The 23,903-nt window shown below is 42.4% G+C and overlaps 1 protein-coding gene across 17 annotated transcripts in view; it reads right to left on the reverse strand.

Moving 5' to 3' along the window:
• cacna1g (calcium channel, voltage-dependent, T type, alpha 1G subunit) overlaps positions 1–23,903 on the reverse strand; it is a 275,131-nt gene that overhangs the window by 167,877 nt on the left and 83,351 nt on the right. For all 17 annotated transcript variants that reach the window (XM_030399310.1, XM_030399319.1, XM_030399309.1 and 14 more), the window contains exon 3: positions 8,597–8,708. In XM_030399310.1, the coding sequence (XP_030255170.1) occupies positions 8,597–8,708 (112 nt within the window). The remainder of the gene's footprint in view (positions 1–8,596; positions 8,709–23,903) is intronic.

The raw sequence follows: 23,903 nt of genomic DNA on the forward strand, positions 1-23,903 counted from the left end.
AACTTTCGACCAACCAGATCAACGACAGCTGAGCACTGCCGCCAGCTGAGCCAATTAGTAAATCAAACTGTTGCCGAAGCCAAGTTGACGGACGGGTGAAAACATATTTTCTAATGAGAAAAGGTTTCGTTGGAGTACTCCCCAGCTCTGATATAACTGATGATATAGCAGCCAAGCCCTTAAGAAACCACCATCGTTCTTTTCAGACAACATATTGCCTCCCTAACTGGTCAAACACCAAGTATCAAGTATGCCTGTTCAACACTAAAGCTAGCCAGAAACTTTGTACTTCCCCGCCTGCATCCGATTCATGACGATGGTGCTGGCCTTCAAGGCCGTCAAAGGAACTGCACCCGTCTACTTCTAAACACCGGTCAGACCACACACCCCAGTGCGAGCACTTTGCTCCACTACATCAGTTGGCCAACTGGTACCGCCACCGCTGAGAGCGAACAAAGCCCGCTAAGCGAAGTCACGACTCTTCTCTGTTTTGGCGTCTCAGTGGTGGAACGAACTCCCGACCAATGTCAGGACAGAGGAATCACTCGCTATCTCCCGCAAAAGACTCAAGACTCATTTGTTCAGACTTCACCTCGACCCTGCATAGCATGACTCCCTGTACTAATTGTAAGTCGCTTTGGACAAAAGCATCTGCTAAATGTCCTAAATGTAAATTCAAATTTATTCACTCTGGCCAGAAATATGTGTGCACTGTTTCCTCCGCAGGAGTGGTTTTTCAAGGGGATGACCCAGCTACTGAAGCTTGACTGCAGGGAAGAAAAAAAAAAAGAAAAAAAGACGTCTCTCCTCCATGGCTGCGGTGTTAACCCCCACATTTCATCACTAAAGGACATCTGAACTGATAGGATCTGAAGTTGTATATATAAACGTATATGTTCTTCTTTTTTGTTGGGCCCAAACTGGTGCTGTCAAACCTGCGCAAACATTTCCCTGCCACCTCTCCCCGAAAATAAACCTCAGCCACTATGTATGCTAATTCCGCCTGTCGCAACTCTGAATGCTATTATCACAGGGGTCAGATGCTTTCATCACACCCGTGCGCACACAGATGTGCTCAGACAGGCAGACGGACAGCCATACGTGTGTCATGCCTCGCTCGTCGGGGACAATAGGCCGGGCTGACTGTAATCTGCCATTCAGTCGAGATCCACTCCTCACAGGTGGAGGGAGATAATATTGTGGGAGAGACATTTCAGCTCAATCACGACCATTCACGGCCGCCGCGCACAAACACATGCGCAAGACACAAGAGCTGGCGTCCCTCCATCCGCCAGGCACATGCCAGGCTGACGTGGGGTTGAACCAGTGCGTGTTTGTGTGTGTGTGTGTGTGTGTGTGTGTGTGTGTGTGTGTGTGTGTGTGTGTGTGTGTGAGAGAGAGAGAAAGAGGTGTGTGTGTTCCAAGTATCAACAGCACTCTGGCTCCACACAAATGTCAGGAGCTCCATCTCCAGCGAGGAAATTAAATTCATGGCTCCTTCTCCCAACTCCTCTACCTCCTTCGTACTCGCTTTCTTCCTCTCTCTGTGTATCTTTCTGTAACCCAGCGTTCTTATTGTAGTGCCAACGAATTTATTAGCTTTTCCACAGACATCGTTTTGTTCTGTAGCTGCGGGGGGACGACGGAAGGTTAAGTGTTTGCGGTAGCATTCAGAGGAGAATGTATTCCATTGAAATCTCTCCTTCTGGGGAAAAAAAAAGAATGATCCTAACATTAAAGCTGCTGCATTAATGCCACGTTTGACATTTTTCCTTGAAAGTACTCCATTGGCTAAATCATCACTTATCCCTCATTTTTGTTACTGTTATCCGGAGTGCCCTCTGATGGGCTGTCCTCTGTGGCTCGTCTACACCCCGTCCAGATTGATTTATCAAGTGTTAAAAGGGGGGTAGGCTTTAAGTAGACCAGTCTACCAGATCTCAGATATAATGTGTCTGTACTATGTTGGCTGATAACTAACAAGAAATGCAGGACAGACACGCAGAACATCCCTGCAAATCATTTTCATAACACTTACAAAAAGCCTTCACAATCGACAGGCCTGATGGCCTACATAACGCACATACTGCGTTCTAGATTTCCACTTTTCAATACATTTGAAATACAAAGACAGCGTTTGACAAAGGCTTTACCAACCCACAGCAGCTGAGCAACCAATTCTGCTGGGGTACCGAAACCACTCGGTCAAACCACATGCAGCACAACCATCTCAGCGAGACGACCCAAATCGTAGTTACTGCCCTGTCTTGACCGCAATTCTCCAATAACCACATTAAAGAGATCTTTATCATGGCTCTTTATGTTGCTGAGTGCAGCTTTTGCACACCTTGGGGTCCCCAGGTGCATAGGAGAAGACAAAGCTGACAAAATCAGGAAAACGTCTCCCACACACTGTCATCTTCACTTGCGATTAAGTTTATTGACAACAATGTTTCGGTACTTAGACCTTCATCAGGTTATCTTACAAGACAATGGGGGAGGCTGTCTTAAGTAGGGTTGTGGACCTGCGTGGCCCAATCAGACAGACGTCCCTCAAAATGCCATCAAGCACACCCATTGTCTTGAGAGGTAACTTGGTGAAGGTCTAAGTACCGAAACGTTGTTGTCAATGAATTGCGGACAGTGTGCGGGAGTCCTTTTCCCTGTCTCTTAATTGACATCAATATCTGGAAAGGTCCACAGCCATACCAACGATACTATGAGGTTGTACTGAGGATCACTGTTGCTTTAAGCTAACGTTAACATCAACTCACATGCTCACAATTACCAGACAGCAGGTATAGTGTTTCTCGTGGTCATGGTTAAGTTTCAGTTTAGCGTGTTAGCGTGTCACCATTTGCTAATTAGCACTAAACACAGCACAGCTGAGGCTGATGAGAAGGTCATTAGGTCTGTAAGAATATGGTCAAGTGTGTGACAAAGTTCTTGATAGCACTAGATATTATATTTAGCTTTTACAGTATATTTTTAGAACCCTTAAATGTAAAAAATTTCACTCTAATGTAACTTTATAAAAAACAGAGTTCGCCTGACAATGGAAAAGTACAATGTTTCAAATGCCAATTTAATTATTCATTAGATAATGACTCATAATATTATGCCTCTATGCTGTAATGAAGCTGAAAATAAGTGAATTGAAAGCAGCTTTCAATTTGTTGAAAGGTCGCCCTGAGTCATTAAAACAAATTGTAAATAATGCCTCGGGGTAACCTTTCAACAATGCTGACACATAAAGCACGGGTCATCTTTCTTTCCACCCCGCTGCAACACAGTGGCCTGTGACCATTACAGTAGCCATTAGCTGTGTCAGGAGATGAGAGCTCATTTAGCCTGCAGATCAGACAGAAGAGCCATTGAGAGGCCTGGCAGAGCCCCCTCATTAGCACTGATGCTAGCATGGCTATGTTAAGCACATCACTGATCTGATAGCTCAGGACAAACATAAGTAGCACATATAACTGTGGGGCACGGTTGCATGAATGTTACAATAGGGGATATTTTGTAATTTTCATATTAGTGCAACCTTTTTATATAATGGCAGCTATGGATGATAGCATCCCATCGCATGTGGACGCTTCCACCACAACATTGAAACCACTGAAAGCTGACATGATGACATTAATCATTTGTGGATCATGCACAAACCACCCATACACCGTTGCAGACCAGAATGGCAACAGCACTGCTGGATGGCAGTGCCCCCCCCAGCAGGACAATGCTCCCTGCCACACCGTAAAAAAATGCTCAGGAATGGCCAGAAGAACATGACAAGGAGCTCAAGGCATCAACTTGATCTCCAAATTCCCCAGATCTCAATCTGATCAAACGTCTGATCAGTACCATCCATGGAGGCCCCACCACCCAACCAACGGGACTTAAAGGATCTGCCACAAATTCCCTGTGGCCAAACAAACTGTGTCCATGCTCTGAAAGGTCAAAGTTGTTTAGGCACCACGAGGGGGACGGAAACAATATTAGGCAGGTGGGTTTAATGCTGTGGCTGATTGATCAGAGTCATTAAACAAAAACTGCGAGAGCATTTTTTCTTTTTTTGGTATTCGTCTTTGGGTTGACAGAGAATGCCGAAGACTATTTGTGATGTTAACAAATGACCTCATTACATTCATTTGTTCGCTTGTTGGTGAGTGATTTATCTGTTTTTAAGTGGTTTAACATTGATGGACTTGCCAAACAACAAGACTTTCTCCGGAACTTTAACCAAAATGCTCTCTTCTTAACAAGTGTGTTCGATCCATAAATAAATCAATCAAAAAAAAAAAGAAAAAAAAAGTGGTAAGCGGCACGTAAAGTTTTTCGTCAATTCTATTTTCAGTGTACGCCTTGTGTGACAATCTTTTTGAAAATGATGTAGCATCAAACTGAAGATAAAAGTGGAAAATGATATTAGTTATTTTTATTTGACTGATTTCTATTGGGATGATGGTAAATAAGTATTTATTATAGTTGTACTAAGTGTAATGGTAGAAAAGGTATCTACAGCTGCACGACCAGACTACATTTTATTTCAACCCTGAGTTGTAGAATTCTAAATAACCATTGAGTCTTGAAAATCAAACCAAGCTCTTTTGAGACATGAAAAAGATCAGAAGTAAGGAGGGACTGGGGCAAAAAAACGTGTCAGGAGTATGAAAAAATGATAAAGAAAGGTGCGAGAGTGTGTTAAAAGTGGGATAACTGGGATGTGTGTTCCAGACGGTGCGAGACGGTTTAAAGGCAGACGAGAGCGCGCAAGCGTGTAGGTCGTGTTCCTTCACGATCTCCTAACATATCGATGTGGAGAGTCACGGGGACATTGAAATGGAGGAGGCGAGGAATTAATGAGAATGAGTTTAACCTCCAGGCTGTGTGTTCAGCTGCGCTACAGAGAGGAGACTCACCGAATTCAATCACATCTCGTATCCCTGAGCGCAGCCTGCGGGCTCGGGCTGCCCTAGCAACAGCAGCCTCAAAACCTCCGCTCCTCTGGCTTCTTTTTTAAATTACAAATCATCCTCTTCTTTGAATTCACCTGCCATATTCGCCTCTCCCCAATCATTTGGTTTTTTCCTCTGCCTTTCTCTAATTTTTCTTCCCGTTCCTCTGCTCTCCTTTCCTTTCTTCTCATTTTCTTTTCTTTCATCTAATCCCCCTTCCTTTTTCTGCAGTCCTTCACTTTCCTGTCATTTCTCATTCCCTTCATCTCCTCTCATTGCATTGCTTTCCTTCCCTCTCATTTTCTCTGATTCACTTATCGTTCCTCTATTTTCATTTCCCTTTCCCTCACTTCCTTCCTAACACTTTCCTTTTTCTCCTCCCCCTTACTTTTCCTGCCCTCTGCCCTCTTTACCTTTTATCTCATTCCCTTAGCTTTCCTCTCATTCCCTTTTCTTTCTTCTACTGTCCTTTCCTTTGCATTTTTCTTCTTTTTTTCCCTTTCTTTGCTCTTATTTCCTCTAATTCCCTTCTCTCTCATTTCCCTTCCCTTAATTTCCTCCAATTCCTCTATCCCTTTCCTCCTGTTTCCTTCTCTCCTTCTCCCTTTCCTTTCCTTTCCTTTTCTTCCCTCTCCTTTTTATCTTTCACGTTTTGTCCTCCATTTCCCTCTCCTTTTACTTCCCTGACTTTCCATTCATTTTTCTTTCCTTTCCTCTTCTAATTTTCGTTCCGTATCGCTCCTCTTCTCTCCCTTCCTTTTGCCCTTCTCCTTTGATATACTTTCCTTATCTCTTATTTGATTTCCTCTTGCCTCTGACTCCCTTTGCTTCTGTCTTCTTCCCTCTCATTGTGTGCCCTCCTCCCACCATTCCTCTCCTCTCTGTTCTTTTACTTTCCTTCCCTCTCAAAAGTGTAAAGCCTGGACTTCATGGAGGAAATCACATCTATCCATTTGGAGGTGTGGAGGTGTCAGATTTAGGGTATGTCATTTTGGAGTGAAACTTCTCTGTTCCACCGAGTCAGTGGACAAGAAAATAAGGGGACTCTGTTCTGATTCAATCTATTTGGAACCACTTTGCCAGCACATTATCCGTTCACTGCACACGATGAACAGAGTCGAATAACAGATCTATTCTGCTGCACCTCGGCCCGCCTGATGCTCTCACTCCACGCGGAGAAATGTATTTTTCTGCCCTCCGCGGTTTTTTTTACGACATGAACGAGGCTCCTCTGTTAGCGCTCGTTAGGTTGAAGGAGGTCGATAGAATAATGGAAACGCCTTCACACCGTGCTGTTGTTTATTTTTCATATCGGAGCTAATGCAAATGGGGGGGGAGCTGCAAAGGGCAGATACGCTGTGAAAATATTGCTTCAGTGGATCGCTATCAAAGGTGTGGTTTAGAAAACAGTCCAAATAACAGTCCAAGTGTTGCTGTTCCTGCTCTCGGCCGTCTGTTTAGCTGTGCTTGAATGACCCTTGCGCTGTCTCATAAGCTGCCATGCAAACTGTTTAATGTCGGATTTTTTTCCCAGCTATTGCTCCGCATGTGTTGTCCTCATCTCCTCGTGTCACGTCTTCGTGTGTGAATGTTGTTTCTGTAATGCGTGTTTGTGTTTTGTTTTGTTTTTCTTCTTGATCATCCCACTGGAAGGCCTCTCACTCGGGTTGTTACTTGTCTTATTAAATAAAGATCAAGGAAGATGAATGAATGCTAGTGATGAATGTGTCCCACTGTCGTGTCTCTGCGTTGTTTCTTTCAACAGGATGCCTCGAGTCAGCTGTTAAATCAACCTTTCCAATGTAGCGTTCAAGGTATATGACTTTAGATAGCCTGCTTCACGCTAAGTCTCACTGGAGAGACTATACTAACTAAACTGACTACTAACACGCGTTAAAGGGGCCATCCACCTTTTCGTTTTTACTCATCAAAGTGAATTTAGAAGCGTTAGGGAGTGTTAAGCGGTGAGTGAAAACCACATTGCCGATGTTACAAACTGGGGGATGAAGTTTAAAAGACTGAGCTGCATCATGGGAAATGTAGGATCCAGCATATTTTGGGAGCGTGACTCGAAACAACGAGTCACACCACCATTTAGGTTGTCATTGAAAAGAAGTAGTTCTTCTGACATGTTGCTTACAACACACTGGACATGGATCAGAAGCATTTCTAGCTGTTCTCAGCAGCCGACCTCAGAGGTGGAGTAAAAAGCACGCGTCGTCCACAGAGGGAGACTCAATATCTTTTAAATATAAAGGAGATAAAGGTGCACACTTCCAGAGAAGCTCTGTCCCCTGGAGTATATTAACAGCTTCAAAGTCTGTTGCTTTGACATTGACCTTATTTGTGTTAATCTGTCTATTAAAAGACTAAATGGAAGTTAACAACAAAATAATCCATGAGCCCCTGGCATGTTGATATTATCATGGCTGTTTTTCCCTTTGGTAAGCAGTGCAAGCAGTGTTGGGCAAGTGACATAAAAAAAAATCTAGCATACATCTTTGTACCTTGTATCACTTGTTGAAAGTGTAGGTTACATTAATTACAAGTTTTTACATTAGTTTCCATACCTGCACATCACTTCTACTTTATTTAACATGTGTAAAAATTATTGCCTACCACTAATGTTATCCCCACTAAGAGCTGAGCCCTGGTGACTGTCCAGAAAACTCCTGAAGAGCTGATTTCAAGGTTCAGTCTTCACTTATTTGTCACACAGGGCTGCAAAATGTATTGTAAGTTGTTTTCCCTCATGCTACAGAGCATTTGTAAGCACTATTGCCCAGCAAACATGGAGATGCTGTATGACTGCATTTCGACTTTTGGCACTATCAACACCACATTCTTAAAATGATGAGACATAAATACAATCATGTGATTACACGTAAATGGCATAAACATTCTTTTTATGATGAAAAAAAAAAATGACATCATATTTGGATGTATTGTCACTGTCTAATGATAACAGTTTCACAACCAAATAAAATGTCATTGTATTCCTAAAAAAAAACACAAATTTGTTCTGTTCCATAGCCATGATAATGTCAATACGTTCTGGTCTGCAAGAGGGGTCTGAAATGACCTTTATTGTACGTGAAAACAATGTCACCATCTAGCTGTCTGCCTCATAACCATGTTTTTTTCTTGGTGGATGCCAATTTTGGCCATGGCCAATGTTTGCTGGGTTCACAGTGAAGCCACAAGGTTTACACAGCCTAAACTTATGGACACAAAACAATTAAAACTGTCCAATTCCCAGAAGGTTGTTTTTTTTTTCCCCCCCTGCTGAATAAACTCATGGGTTTAGTGACTGTAACGTATTGTAATTACTGAACTGCGAGTTGTAATCCTTTACACTAAAATTTACTGAAAAAAGTAATCCCCTCTGCCCAACACTTTTGGCAGTTTTTTGTGACAGTTTTTTTAGACTGTAATCCAGATATCTGAAAAAAAACAAATGATGGACTCAGTGCATTCTTTGGCTCAGCTTCCACCAGTGTTTTCACCATGTGTGTTATCACTTACATATGGCCACTCCATTGGGTATGTATCTCTCTATCTCTCTAATGAAAAAAGAAAAGTGTGAAGAGAAAACACATTCATTTGAATCCATAACGTATCAAATCAAGAAACTGTCTTACCTCCAGGATCTTGCACCTCTCAGAGTCGCAGTGCATGTCCTCACAGGGATGAAACATGCCCAGTGTCACACAGTTCAGCAGGATCACCAACATGGACGCTCGCTCGAACCATGTAGAGGGCAGCGGTTAAGGAACACAACAGAGAACAGAAGACAACAGCTTGCATGCCAATGACACGAACCAGGAGGTTATAGTAACAACAAGCATTTATTACTCCAGCTTTTCTCCAGTGACCTCATTACCCCATTCAAATGTATAAACCCCTCTGACGGAGCCACGCACGTTTGTCTCTGCTATCATTTCACCATCAAAAAATGTCTGCAAGAGGAAAAGGGAGCCACAGAGGAGTCTGGGAACTTGCGAGGCCTACCTGTGGAAAAGGTCATCTCTCCCTTACCGTCCTGTTTACCAAAGATCTGATTGCAAGGCGCGTTGGAAAACGTTCGGCTTGTTAGTGGCGAGGGGCTCGGGAGAGGCCAACAGAGGAAGACGCTGAGAGAACGGGAGGGGTGACCAAGAGGAGTATGGAGTGTCCGGATTCAGACATTGGCGAATGTGAGGACGTTGTGATGCATCGCCCGTTGAGTTTTATTGACCACGGGGGTAAAAGTGGGCTTTCCTAATGTGGTTAGGTTAAATGCCAGCCTGAGCTACGCGACACCGATCAATGATGAGGCCAGACACAGATTATACCCATACCACACACACACACACACACACACACACACACACACACACACACACACACTCTCACACACTGACACAGATATGTGGGCCGCACGCGTACACACAAACACACACCATGAGAGAGTGTATTATAGATTAATGCATCCACAGTCAGCACCCTCTGCATCCAGCCTGGTTAACAGTGTTACACAGAACAGACTGTTTGTCATCCAAGTGTGCGTGTGTGTACGTGTATGTGTGTGTGAGCTGAAAGGAAAATAGTGCTTTTCATCTATGTATGCGTGTGTGTGTGTGTGTGTGTGTCTGTGCACACAGGCCGTGGGGACAAACGACCCGTCCGTCTTTCATCGCATTAGCCGCCACATGCTCATTCATCCCTCTGACCCATAATGCAGCTGGGTCAGCGCGGCCACACAGCCGACACATAGGAAAAGTGAGTGCAGGGCGAACAACAACAACAGCGAGGTGCAGGGTTTATTTTTTTTAACTTTACTGGTCAAAAGCTGCAGGTTTCTAAAGCAGAATCTGATAAAAGCTGTGAAAACACAAATAATCTCAAACATCTCAGCTCCGCGGTTACCTTTACACTACGACGTGACTACGTGGAGTAATCATGTGTACCATAGCAGGTGGTATTAGAATCAGTGTTAGATGTGTGAAAGCACTTAGTATGTGGCAATATGGTGGCACTAGAGGGAAGGTCAGAGGGTCATCAAATTCAATATGTTTTATCCGCTGCGGAACATAAATATTACAGCAGAATTTCAAAAAGATATAGGTAATACTTTTTAAAACACCAGTCTCCAATGATGGAGACATGCCAGGATTCAAGGACTAAAATATGCATTATTGAAAGATACTAGCCCACACTTTTGTACCGCCTTTATGGAGGTAGTGCAGTAAGGCCGTGGACTGTCATGGGAAGCAAACTACTGTCTCTTGCATGAAAGTCCGTGCTCATCCACCAGCTCGACCTCCAAACCTTTACTTTACACCTCACTGAGCAAAGGGCAAACTGCTTCCCGGCTTCGGCTCTGAACACTGGCACTGGACATAAATCATGTGCTTGCGGAATCGAAGCATCTGAATGTAATTCTAAGGAATACCCTGACAGAATGTGAAAGTCTGCGGTCGCTCCAGCACAGTATTGAACAGGAATATCCGATAACACAGGCCGGCTGGAGGGGGGAGTTGAGCCTGTGACCGCAAGGAACCCCCAGCAGTATCCGCTAAGCAGTGACGGCCGCGTCTGGAAGGCGGCGCAGGATTACGTTACACACCGGAGGACGGACAGAAAGTTCTGCGAGTCCAAAGGGACGCAATTAAAAAGATCAGTCGGTACGGGGAGCGGGATCATTAAATGGGAAACAAAAGCTCACGAGTCGGAGAGTGGTGGCACTGAAAGTTTTAAGGAGAGCAAACTGTTGTTGACGCGCGGCGGTAGCGTCAACACAGGTTCACAGGGAGAGGACTGAGAAGGTGGGGGGTGATTAAAAATAATGAGCTGCATGCATTGTCTGTAAGCTCCTGATATCGTCAGCGCTCATCAGGGCCAAACACAATGTCATCTTTTTTTTTAGTTCAGCGCAGGTTCAGGTCGTACTGGTTATCCATCAGGCACCTGGCAAAACAAAGCCGCTCCAATTACAGCACCTCCAGTGAGAGGTTTACAGCATGTTGTTTCTAAATTGGCTTTTTTTTTGCCATTTTGGTTTCTCCTGCATCGAGAACAATGATCATGCCATTTCTGACATGTTAACGTACTTCTGCGTTATGATAGCAACCAATGTATGTTCTACATAATGCAACAGAACTGCAGTGCTTCCCAACCGAATCATATTTCTTCGCTCAGCCATTCACACATCCACTGACACCACTGGCAGCAATTTGGGGATCTTCTTCGGTGTTTTTGCCCAAGGACACTTAGACATGCAGCCAGAGGGCAGGGATTGATCAAACGACCCTCCCATCAGTGGACGACTTCGCCCTAACATCCTGAGCCACAGCCACTCCAGGAAGAGATACGTGACCTATACTGGAGGGAGGCCGGTTCAGATCCCCTCACATTCTTTATGATGTATATATTCAGCATATACAGTATATATATATATATATATACATATATATATATATATATATATCAGGGCCAAACACAATGTCATCTTTTTTTTTAGTTCAGCGCAGGTTCAGGTCGTAATGGTTATCCATCAGGCACCTGGCAAAACAAAGCCGCTCCAATTACAGCACCTCCAGTGAGAGGTTTACAGCATGTTGTTTCTAAATTGGCTTTTTTTTGCCATTTTGGTTTCTCCTGCATCGAGAACAATGATCATGCCATTTCTGACATGTTAACGTACTTCTGTGTTATGATAGCAAACCAATGTATGTTCTACATAATGCAACAGAACTGCAGTGCTTCCCAACCGAATCATATTTCTTCGCTCAGCCATTCACACATCCACTGACACCACTGGCAGCAATTTGGGGATCTTCTTCGGTGTTTTTGCCCAAGGACACTTAGACATGCAGCCAGAGGGCAGGGATTGATCAAACGATCCTCCCATCAGTGGACGACTTCGCCCTAACATCCTGAGCCACAGCCACTCCAGGAAGAGATACGTGACCTATACTGGAGGGAGGCCGGTTCCGATCCCCTCACATTCTTTATGATGTATATATTCAGCATATACAGTATATATATATATATATATATATATATACATATATATATATATACACATATATATATATATATATATATATATATATATATATATATATATATATATATATATACATATATATATGTATATACATATATATATGTATATATATATATATATATATATATATATACATATATATATGTATATACATATATATATGTATATATATGTATATACATATATATATATGTATATATATATATATATATATATATATATATACACTGTACATAATTCTTCAAATGTTATTTTCAAGCTCATTCTCATAGAACTGGATGGGACCAAAAATCTTCATCTCTCTTTCAACAGAAATCAAACATGGTCAGTATTGCATTGTGCTGATCTGGAATTTGTGTAAGTCTACGTATTTTTGTAGGTATCACGAATTAAAGTTCCTCTGTAAACTGTGTGTTTACGTCACTCTTATTTTAAAAGAAATTGCGTAACAAATCTTGAAATCAGTCATTTAGATATTTACATGTTGCCTTTACATGACGGTGATTGTAAGATCATCAGAACACCCCTGACAATCGTTTTTCAATTACACTCACTCAGAGACATTCAATTGTTCGGTCAATTGTAACACAACCGCACCAGAGACAACAGTACCAGCGATGTATGGTGTTCCGATACATACATCACACAATAAGGAGACCTACTGCATTTTACTGCCAGCAAACTGAGGAGTTGAACTGGTAAGCTCATTAATCGTTGGTTTGGCCAAGCTCTGTTTGCATAAGACCAGCATAATTAGCAGACCTTATAATGTGTAATTACCCTCTAAACTAATTTAAACAGGATGATAAGATTTCACCAGTGTTGCAAACACGATTACGAGAGTTCCATGAGTAATTGGTCCGTTCCGAATTTAGATTAACAAAAGCGAAACTTTTGAGTTTGCACTGAAAACATATTCAGAGAACTGTAGATTGTGTCTGTACCACAGTATAAACAAAAGTTCTCCCAATTAAGGAAAATTGCCTCCTCTAAGTAAAAATCTACAGCAACTAGAAAACGGAATGGAAAGCTATACACGTATTTACTATGTGTTGCACAAAGGAAAACAAGTCTGCTGTTGTTCTACTGTCACAATACAGGATGTGATAGTTCTGCAAACCTATTCCCTGAGTGCAGCAAGACAGGAGCGGGATATGGGATGGGCAGCGCGTGAGATCATGGTGTCTTCACTGCTAGAGTAAGAAAGTCTGTGAGAATAAACGTTGAGAGGCACAACTGAGGCCGAAGCTGAGGCAACTTGAGCGGACCTTGTATAAAAGGTTCTAATTAGTGACAGAGGAGACAGGAGAAAGAGAGAAAACAAACGCTCTGATTTCTATTAAAAAGGGTAGAGGAGCGGGAGGTTGATGGGTTATACAACAACTCATCGACTCAGTTGTATTTATGTAGGCCCATGGTGTGTTGATTAAAAGTCAGAGTCCTGTCCAGGACCTTGGACAACATATTGGACGCTCCCCTTAGCAGGCTGATAGGAATCGCACATCAAGAAGAGGAAAACGATCCCGGGCGCCGAAAACTCCCCACAAGGATTACAAATCATTCGACGGATGCTTTTATGCTCAGCGTTCTGCACAATGCTACAGTACCAAAGACAGTCATCATGATGCGCTGTCAGCATAAATACTGGTGCTGAATGTTATTACTGTCTACTGTAATGGACAGAGTGGTTCACTGAAGGCATATCATGCCCTGCCATTTAACAAGGCTGCTATCTTGCTGCAGTAAGAATCAATAGACTGACAGGTTGGGGTTTTTGGGATTTGGACAAACTTGACTAAGAATGACTAAGGAGCCAAAAGATTTAAAGTAGGAACAACATCCTTCTTACAAATAGCTTAAAATATTAGCGAGCTGCTCTTACCAATATTCCATATTTTATATATTTACATATATCCCTTGGCATGTGATTTCTATTAATGTACATCCGGACAAAGTGGGTTGGCCTAGCTCCCTTCAAACACGACAATATTACCAGTGGACCAATTGTCTACTTGAATGTGAGAGGAGTCATTCATAGTGACTAACCCACATTTATCACCCGACTCCCCTCAGCTCTACAGAGCTTTTAAAGTCTTGTTTCTGGTTTAACCACCTGCAACTTTACTGCTTCAATTTATTCTAATTACTCTTATAACATCATCTTCAGTTGCAACAAGTGGCTGTTAACAAATAACCAACCCGTTGAGCAGGAGGTGATGGCGATCTGACGAGTTAGCAACTAGCTTGAGTGTTGAAAGTGGATGTAGCAGCTAAATAGAGAGATTCCCTTTTTGGTGGAGACATACATAGGCTACATACAACATTGACATTGCCACAACGTACATAATATCATACAATATCACATCCACAGCGGAATGTGGAGTTGATGGTTGTTATGTTAAGCAAGGTGGTGGTGATCACCCTGTTTGTGGCAACAAAAAACAGGTATTTTAAACCAAAACTCTTTTCCAAACCTTAACAAAGTGTTTTTTTAATGCCTAAAACTAACCAGACCATAAGCACAGGGTTAATGCAACATGAAATGGAATACTAGACCTGAAGAAATGTGAAGCTGCAACATAAGGAAATGTACATTTGAAAATAGAGCAGCTCTATTCAACAGGTGGACAGGCTAATGGCTAATGTAAGCTAATGTAAGCAAACATAACATGTATGTAGCTGAGCTGTGATATTTCTGAGTCATTTTGCTGGCATATGAGGCTTTTCTACTTGTGATACTGATCCCTTTTTTAGCATTGATCTTACCATCTCTCTATTGCCACTTGTTACCAGGTTCGCCTTGCGGGAACTAATGCTAACGCTAACATTACCCAATTCACAGAGTTACTGAAAAGTGAGAATTCAGAAATAGAAAGGTGAATGTTCCAATCAGTAGACGTTTTCAAACTTTGTTGCGCCGATATTGGACAGCGTTCTGAGTTCAAATCTGTGACAGTTAAAATTAAGCTGAAAAACAACATCGGCGAGCCAAAGAAGAAAAAATAACTTTTTTTTTTTTCCTGGATAAGGGTCACGGAGAGAACTCAGACCTACAAAGAAGTTGTTTTTTTTTCCCTCTCTGGCTACAACTGAGAAAAGTGTTTTTTTATTTTCTAAGGTTGGATGAGTGAAGCACTGTGAACCTGTCAGCATCACCCGCTGCCCTTAGGCTCAAGTATAGACAGCAGACAGTTTTTATTGTGCACTTAAGACCCTGTTGACTGATGAAGCGTATGAAATGCATTGTTTATTGGAGGTCTTAAACTGAATAAAGCAAAGAAGAGGATTTATTAACGGAAAAGATATCCGAGGCGAAGGGAGAGGAGAAGTCTTGCGCAGGAGGATGGAGACAGAGCAAAACATTAAATATGAATAATCTGACTAATCCAATCAATAACTCTTCCTCCGCTGCCCCTCGCTCTCTTCCTCCGTCTCCCCAGCTGGTGGGCTATAATTAAACAATAAGGAGGGAGTGCTTTGCAGCGCGAATACACACACACACACACACACACACACACACACACACCTTCATGGTGTCAGCATATAAACAAGCGGTGACGCCCTGAGGGATGGATTCAATTAGAGGAAAAGATACACATGGATATGCTCTGTCAAAACTCTGAAAGCAAGAAGCCACAGACGCACACACACACACACACACACACACACAAACGTGAACACACACAACAATGCTTTCATCAGAGAGGCAGCACAATCAAAGTCACAGACACCTCAAAAAGTATTCTGTGTATTGCTCTCATGGGCTTGTTTTAGTCATCCCTCTCTCTCACAAACACATACACACACACACACACGCACGCACACACACACACACACACACACACTTAAGGTCCCTTTCTTCTTTCCTAATGAAGGGAAAATAATAAGTAGGCCTGATGTCCTCGCCTGCCTCCCCGCATCACACTGCTGATTCACTCTGATTCCGTCCACTAATGATGCGACACCAGACGCCATGACACGAACAACAAAGGGAAACCTGTGCGTGTACACGTGTAACCGCGTGTCAGTGAACTCTAGAGGAATAAAGGAGAAATAAGGTAACAGATTCCAAAGAGCAAAAGTTTGGTGTAAAAAAAAAAAAAAAGAAAAAAAAAAAAAAAAAGTTTCATCTCATTAAGTTCCCATCGCCTTCTTATTTCTTTCATGAGAGTTGGGGAATGAATCCTCGGCAGGAAGGTCGAGGCAGGACGAGATGAGCACACACGGTCCGGGGCGATCAATACAGACGGGCCTCTCTGAATAGATATTATTCATTGTGTTTACTATAACTCACCCAGGACGTGGTTCTGCATCCGTGTCTGCTCTGCCCCTCTCTCTCCACACACACACACACTCCTCACAGCCTTGGCCTTTTCATATGCTCTTTTCCAAATCCATACCTCGCCAAGGGGGCCGTGCAATGACGCAACACAACAGTTATATCAAGAGCTGCTGTAGATATATGACGCCAGCACGGGACCTTGATAATATCACCAGTTCGTCATCTTCATTATGACCGGTTGTTGAAATCAAATATGTCTCGAAAGATCCCGTTTCCTGTCAGATACTGCAGATAATTCGCCATATGTGACTTTCCAGCTAAAGCGAGAGGCGGCACCTCTCTGCACCCGCCAATCTCGTTAACACTTAAAACTAGGTGTCGCAGGTATATAACAAAGCACGGTTGCGCAACAGCGCAGTCTTTATAACACCTTGGATTTATTCAGAAACAAATATTGTTGGCTAGATTTAGAGAGATGTGTTATTTGCCATGTGTGCCGACGCAAAGGATTATTAACAGCCTATAGTGGGTGAGAGGTATTCAGCACTTGAAAGCTGTCATCTTCACTGTAATCTTCAATTCTCAAGCTGAAATTAATACACTGAATCAGAAGCTTTCCAAACTGGAGCACCCCCTCATTAGTGACCGTAAGCTGCAGTTCTTTTCAGTATGTTGAATTCAACTTCTCAAGTCATTACACACACAATATTCTCTGCCGGAGAGCTGTGTTGAAGCCCCAGAACTTCATTTTAAATTCTATGGATTTTTCTAAGGATACCAAAAGTGTCAAGGTGGATTTTGATCAAATGTGTAAAATATGAGAGGTCTGAAATGTCTGAAATCTGATGAAAGTGGACAAACATGAAGACATGGAGTCTTGGGCTTGTGTATTTCACTCAATGTAAACATCATAAAGGTTTAATGAAAAGCTGCACAAGCCCATACGTAAAAAAAAAAAAAACAGGAGACTTTCAGATGATAGGAAGATGATTTCAACAACTTTGAGGCTACACTCAAAGTCCAAAAATGTTGACAAGTGAAATGTAAAGGGATGAAAGACGACTAAGTCTGCTAAAGCCATGGAAACTATCCATGCACATAGTTGTTTGCTGAGCAATTGATTTGTATGATAATAATGATAGCAGTGCTGATGCATATGATGACTTTGTTTTCTTTTGCCTTTGTTTGTAAAGCACTTTGGTCAACTCATGTTGTTTTAACTGTGCTACAGAAATACATTAGATCTGACTTTAGTGTTGTTTAAAGTACCAAAAAGTCATACTTCAGTAAAAGTAACGGTATCATGTTAACATATTACATTCTTAAAAGTCAGGAATAGATTAGTACAAATCTCAACTCATCTGACATTAAATGTACTTAAGTATCAAAAGTAACAGTAAATTAGCAAATTATACATTAATGTACATGTATGTACAGTATATACTGTATACTATGGTTTGACTCATGACAGGCCTTTTTAATAGGATAATAAGAATCAGTGGGTTTTTCATCTGAATGTCTATAAAATCAATTATTTGGTTTTCTGATAATCAAGAAAATGTCCCTCTACAAGTTCTGGACTTAATGTGATGTACATTTTTATATTTGCATCTCCTTTTTGCTGATTTTCCAGTTATTGTGTTAAAATCTGCTCTCCGGCTGGATGGACTTGACTCGGGTTAGGGTAACACAGTTTGAATGACCAAAAAAGTCGGAATTTAAAGCCGCCGTGAGAACGGTTCAAAGCAGCACCATTCACAGCTTCACAGCATTGTGAATCATGATACCCTGACTTTCCCACACATTTGCAGTTTTCACCTCTGAGGACTGATTGGTTCATCAGAAATCTCTTTCATCCTCACACTATCATAATTCTGGATTTTTTCCATGTGTTTTCATGCTATATACATAACAATCAGTGACTTCAAATCTCCACCGGTACTAATTGGAATTCAAAAACATGTATGCACCCAAGTTAAAACAGCATGAGCATTGCTCAGTCTGTATAGTATGCAACCAGGACTCTCTGCTTGATGCAACCTGCTGAAATTCTGGCTTCACAACTCCCTATTAGGTCCATGAAAGGGAGTTGGATCAAAGAATAGAGGGTTCCCACAGAGGATGTGCAAAGGCACCGCGTCTTGATTAAGACTCACTCTGCCCTGAAGTTCAAACATGACAAAGGCCGAGTCCCGCATCATCGAGCGCAAGGTGTCTTGGGACGGGAAGCAGCTGGGACACTGAGCTAGAGGTGGGACAGGTGAGTTGGATTCAACCGTACGTCGACACGGGAACGTGAGTGTTACCTCATTAAAAGCTGTCGGGGGAGACTTGCGGGAAAGGGCAGACCGGACTGGAACAAAAAAATAGAACTGGACAGATAGAGGAGATAGATAGGGTAGGTGGATAAAGAGAGGAAAGGCTGAATGAGTTATGAGGAATGTGGGATTTCGGTGTTTTGAAAGATTGCTTACTGGCAATTTTGAGCCCAGTCTTTTGGATAAAATGCTGGCGCAGTTAATGTTTCTGCATACCACAGGTTTGTTGACATTTGTATGTGTCACAGGCCTACATACTGGAAACATCGCAGACTGCCATGGTTCGTGCACAGCCCAGGACAGGGAGGCTCTACAGCGGGAGATTAAAAAACGCCCAGAACATCACTGGTAACCCGTTTATGGAGTATCAGTTATATCGGTGGGGGAAGGTGTCCGCAGAGAGCCCAAAGGATACTAAAAGACAACACCCAACCCAGCCACGGTCTGTTCACCCTACCACCATCTGAAAAAAGACATAGAGGTATCCACAGCCGTAGCACCAGACTAAAGAGCAGCTTTCTAAACCCTTGTGTTAAATTGTTTGTTGTAACTTTGCAACCTAGTAAACCATATTCACATTTCATCCAAAAACGGATGGCGGTGGAGTTTCAGGGCCGGAAAGCTGCCAAGTCAGTGACCACAGTTTGGGACTGTGTTTCAACTGTGTGGCGACAAAAAAAGATATCTCAAGCCAACACATGAACTTTTCCTAACCCTAGCCAAGTGTTTCTGGGCCTAAACCTAACCAGACTATGAGCACAACATACAATAGTAAACTGAGCCTAAAGGAAAGTAAGTTGCCAAAAAAAGAAAGTTTCATCATATCTGTGGTTTTTCAGTAACTGACATTCCCAACATTTATTCAGGCGACTGGGTTGCAATTTGACAAGAGGAGGATAGAAGGGTCGCTGTGGCTCAGGGGTAGAGCCAGCGTCTTGTTATCGGAACGTCGCTGGTTTGATTCCCCGGGTCTGCATGTCGAAGCGTCCTTGGGCAAGAGACTGAACCCCAAACTGCTCCTGATGTGCTGGTCGCCACCTTGCATGGCAGCCATCAGTGTATGAATGAATGACTGTAAGTCCCTTTGGACAAAAGTCTGCCAAACGCCCAAAATGTAAATGTAAGTGGCCTTACCTTCTGGTTATGTGAACAGACTGTTCAGAGAGACATGGTAACTATCATCATGTCAAGTTTGTTAGGCAAAAATGCACGCTAAAGTCTAAAGACCATTGTCACTTTAACCTGTTTCATCCAGTCTCAGATTTGGACAGCCCTCAAGGTCTGACGGCCTGTGAGTAAAGGGAAGTGGGGTTATTTGTTTTCAGCTAGAAGTCAGTTAAGAGGGGGACGGTAATTGAAACTTTTCATGTCTGAAGACAGGAAATCATTGGGGAGACTATTACAAAATGGCTGCTGTGAAAAGGAGCGCTGACACCGAAATCACTCTCCCCATTCTCTCGTCTGCTCCTCCTCTTTAGTGGCCTCACTGTTACACAAAATTTTCTCTCTCTCCTTTACCGCTCCTGAAAACAGCCCCTCTTTTTGTCTTTGTTCCCTCAGGAGTGCGACGCCTTCTCTTCAGAGGACAAACTTTTACAAAGCCGAGAAAGCGCGGCAACCGTACTGCATGTGAAGGTGTGAAAAACAGGAAGGAAGGTAGCTCAGAGACAGCTGCTGCCTCACCTTTGCTGCTCGTCTCCCATCAATCCCCTATTTTCTCCAAAGCCCTCAAGCCTTTTTTATTCTCTCTCTCTCTCTCTGATTTCTTTCTTCTCCCTCTCCTCTCATTTTTTCTGCCTGTATTGTCTTACTCCCGCTATTGTCTGAGAGCAGATTGACAAAAATGAAACTTTTTTCAGAGGAAGAATGCTGAACATGCCAGAATGATATAAAAAATGGAAGAGGGAACTGAAAGAGGAAGGATGTTCATGAAATATTGAGGGTGATTGCTGCAGCTCGTTGTAATGTGCGATCCGTCACTGTCATCGCATTCAAATGTGTGCATGCTCGTGCCGGAGCGAGTGTTCACGTGTCTACATCTATTTGTCTGTTTAGATGATCCCACGTGAAGAAATGACGCCCTATTGCGAAAATAGATCGCAGTTCAATGACTCTCTTCCAGTTCCTGTTCATGGATCAGTCTGTATTTATCATTGCCTGAATGGTATTTCTTGACAAGTCCTTATACTTTAAGGACAAAATATGTACTTTGGAAAGCGTTTTCTGATCGGTCAACAGTAGGGCTGGGTATCACCAGGTACCTCGCGATACGATACCATCACGATATTTTGCCCACGATAACGATAATATCACGATAAAGCGATTTCGCGATAATCGATATGTTGCAAGAAATTTCATCCACGATACATCACGATATCTGTGTCACTGAAGAAATTCAGAATTTATTGACTGCACTGAATCCATTTCACAGGAATTAAAAAACATTGTCAATCAATTTCACATGAATGACAGCCAAGTAAACAAAGAGTATATTGCACAGTGTCTCCTCTTAACACACACACTGACTACAACTATTATTAAATATCCATTAAACCATTTTTTAAATTTTATTTGGTTGTATACCTATGTTTGAATGAAGATAAAGCTGTCCTCCGAAGAGGGGTGGTGGTTTTTAAATATCGATATTTGGCACCAGTGTATCGATAACGTACCTCAAGACAAGTATCGCGATATATCGTAGTATCGATATTTTGGCACACCCCTAGTCAACAGTGCGACAAGGGTTTTGGTAAGTTTTAGCGACCAAAACTGCTAATACTACTCTGTCAGTGTTAGGGACAGATGCTGGTCATGGTCAAAGGATGTGAAGTTGACCATTTTGAGGACAATCAAAGTTAGAAGGTCAATTTTTTGTGCTGGAAGCAAAAATCACCATCTTTTAGTGGATTAGAGATCTTCTGCAGAACCTAAAGTAAAAGTTCATTCTCAGATGCTGGTTTGAACACTTGTGGCACCCATTTGTATCTCATGTAGACAAAGTGAGGCCAAGTCCACACATACATGGGTATTTCTCAAAATGAAGCTGAGCTGGAAATGGCTAATGGCGACAAATAGGCCTCGGACTGCGTGCTCTCCCTTGGTATAAGTGACTTGATTCACTCGGCCTCCTTTGCAGGCCTGGACTTGTCATTTGCATGATTGATTTATCATTTACTTTTCTTTCCATTGTCCATTATCTGTACTTAACTTTGTTTGCTTTGTGTACTGACCACTAACTAATTATCATGCTTTGTTTATCTCTCTGAAAATTGTTTGCATTGTTGACGCAAAGCTTTTCTGCGCAATTGTGTTTCATATGGAAAAGCTATAATTAAAGTCATGAAAAAACCATTATACAAAAAATAACCATTCAGTTTGAAGGTAATGGTAATTATAAAACCATCATCAACTGTAGTGAGCTTGTTTAATTGGTTCTGAAGAAGTGTGTGTATGTTGTTGTGTTTGTTATGTATATGTTGGGGCTAACTGTGATTAAATGTGAAGTTGAACTTGAACAAGTTGAACTTGTTTACCACATCTTCTCAGCAATCTGGAAAAATCACATTCTTTTTGCTGAGCTGAAAATGGATTTACATAATGTTACGCTCCTTTCTCTTTTTTTTCCCCTTTTCTGTTTTTACCAAAATGCTTGAGGATGGAGGCCATCTTGATTGAATAAAGCTTTATTGGAATGATTGAAATTATTGGAACTGACGGTGTCTGCCCAGTTTGAGATGTCGTGCTACTTCAGCTTTTGCTTTCAGGCGAGAACACTGGTGGTTTTTTTACCACACCGACAAGAGGCAACATGCCAGAAATACACAAACAGGGGGCATTTTAAAGTACCGTGCAAATGTACAATAACATCATTTGTCAGTTTCTGGAAGACGGGCTTAAAACACTAATTGGGCTGATTGTAGTCTCAAGGTTCAAAAACGCTTGTGACCTCAGCGATGCTAGTTTGAATTTGGACTAGCTGGGAAAATGTGAGTAGTTAATGAATAAACTCTGTTATTGATGAGTAACTGCATTCATTCAAAGCAGCTGGAACGAAACTTTGTTGGTTTTCATTTAATAAATGCATTTTAAAAGAAATCTGGTTTGGGTTAAATCCTTTTTACCAATCCTTTTTTTATGTCCAAAAACTATTAAACGAAGTGTTTCTATAACTCAGAGAGTCAAGATGAAGTTATGCAGAAGGCTGTAAAGCCTGATGAATACAGTCGTCAGGAAGTGCCTGTGAGTTTAATCAAGACTGTATCACTTAAAATGAGTATTTAGCTTGTAAATAAGCTGCCTCAGCGACGTGCTGAGAGGCTTGACTCTCAGCAAAAGGCCGGCATGTTGGAGCGGAGCATCTCGACTCGCCGTGTGGAAAATCCTGCTGGTGTAACACTGCATATCCCAACAGCTCGCTGACACGGCTTATCAGCAGCCTGAGTCAGGAGCCGGGGAGTTAGGAGGTTGAGGGGAAATAGCGGCATATTGTTACGCCGGCCGTATCAGCGCAGAGCACGCGAGACGAGGGCTGAAAAACGGGCGAGAGCGGAGCAGGGAGGACGGATAGGAGACGAAGGAAGGGAAGGAAGGGGGGATGCAAGATAGAAAAAAGGGGGGGACATGTGAGAGACAAGGCGTGTAAAAAAAAAAGATGACAGGAAGGCGAGGATCGACAGGCGAGAATGTGAAAAAGTGAGAGACGGTGGAAAGAAGCACGCGAGGAAGAAGGAGATGAACACACTCGTATAAGTCCTGACAAACGATTGCCCCACAGTGACTGCACTATCACGTTTTGTGTGTGTGTGTGTGTGTGTGTATGTGTGTGTGTTTTGTTTGGGAGGGCTGGGGGTTAGATAACTGACCTAATGATTTCTCATGGGGGGGAACAATGACAGCAAACACCATTAAACTTTTACCAGGTTTTACATTATTAATAAATTCAACCTCCCTCCACGATGCCGTCCATTCAGATAGGCAGCAACTTTGTTTCATACTCCCTCACGCTCATGAATATGGATACATACACTACACCAGCTATTATACTGACACAATGGGGACACCTTATATGGGGATCAATTTTTCTGTGAGGTTGGCAAAAGAAAAAAAAGAAAAAAAAAAAGGCTGACTTCACAGTCCGGTTGCCTCGTCAATACTCGGAACAGAATCGAGATGTCCCCCGGTGGCTGCAGCGCTTCGTCTCAGGTGCAGATGCAGTCTTTTCGAAGTGAGTTTTATACACGGAATGCATGCGCTGGAGGGCTCCTAATGAGCTCAGTGCACAACCAGATTCTCCTCAT

Source organism: Sparus aurata, chromosome 20 (genome assembly GCF_900880675.1).
Source record: "Sparus aurata chromosome 20, fSpaAur1.1, whole genome shotgun sequence".
Taxonomy (NCBI): domain Eukaryota; kingdom Metazoa; phylum Chordata; class Actinopteri; order Spariformes; family Sparidae; genus Sparus; species Sparus aurata.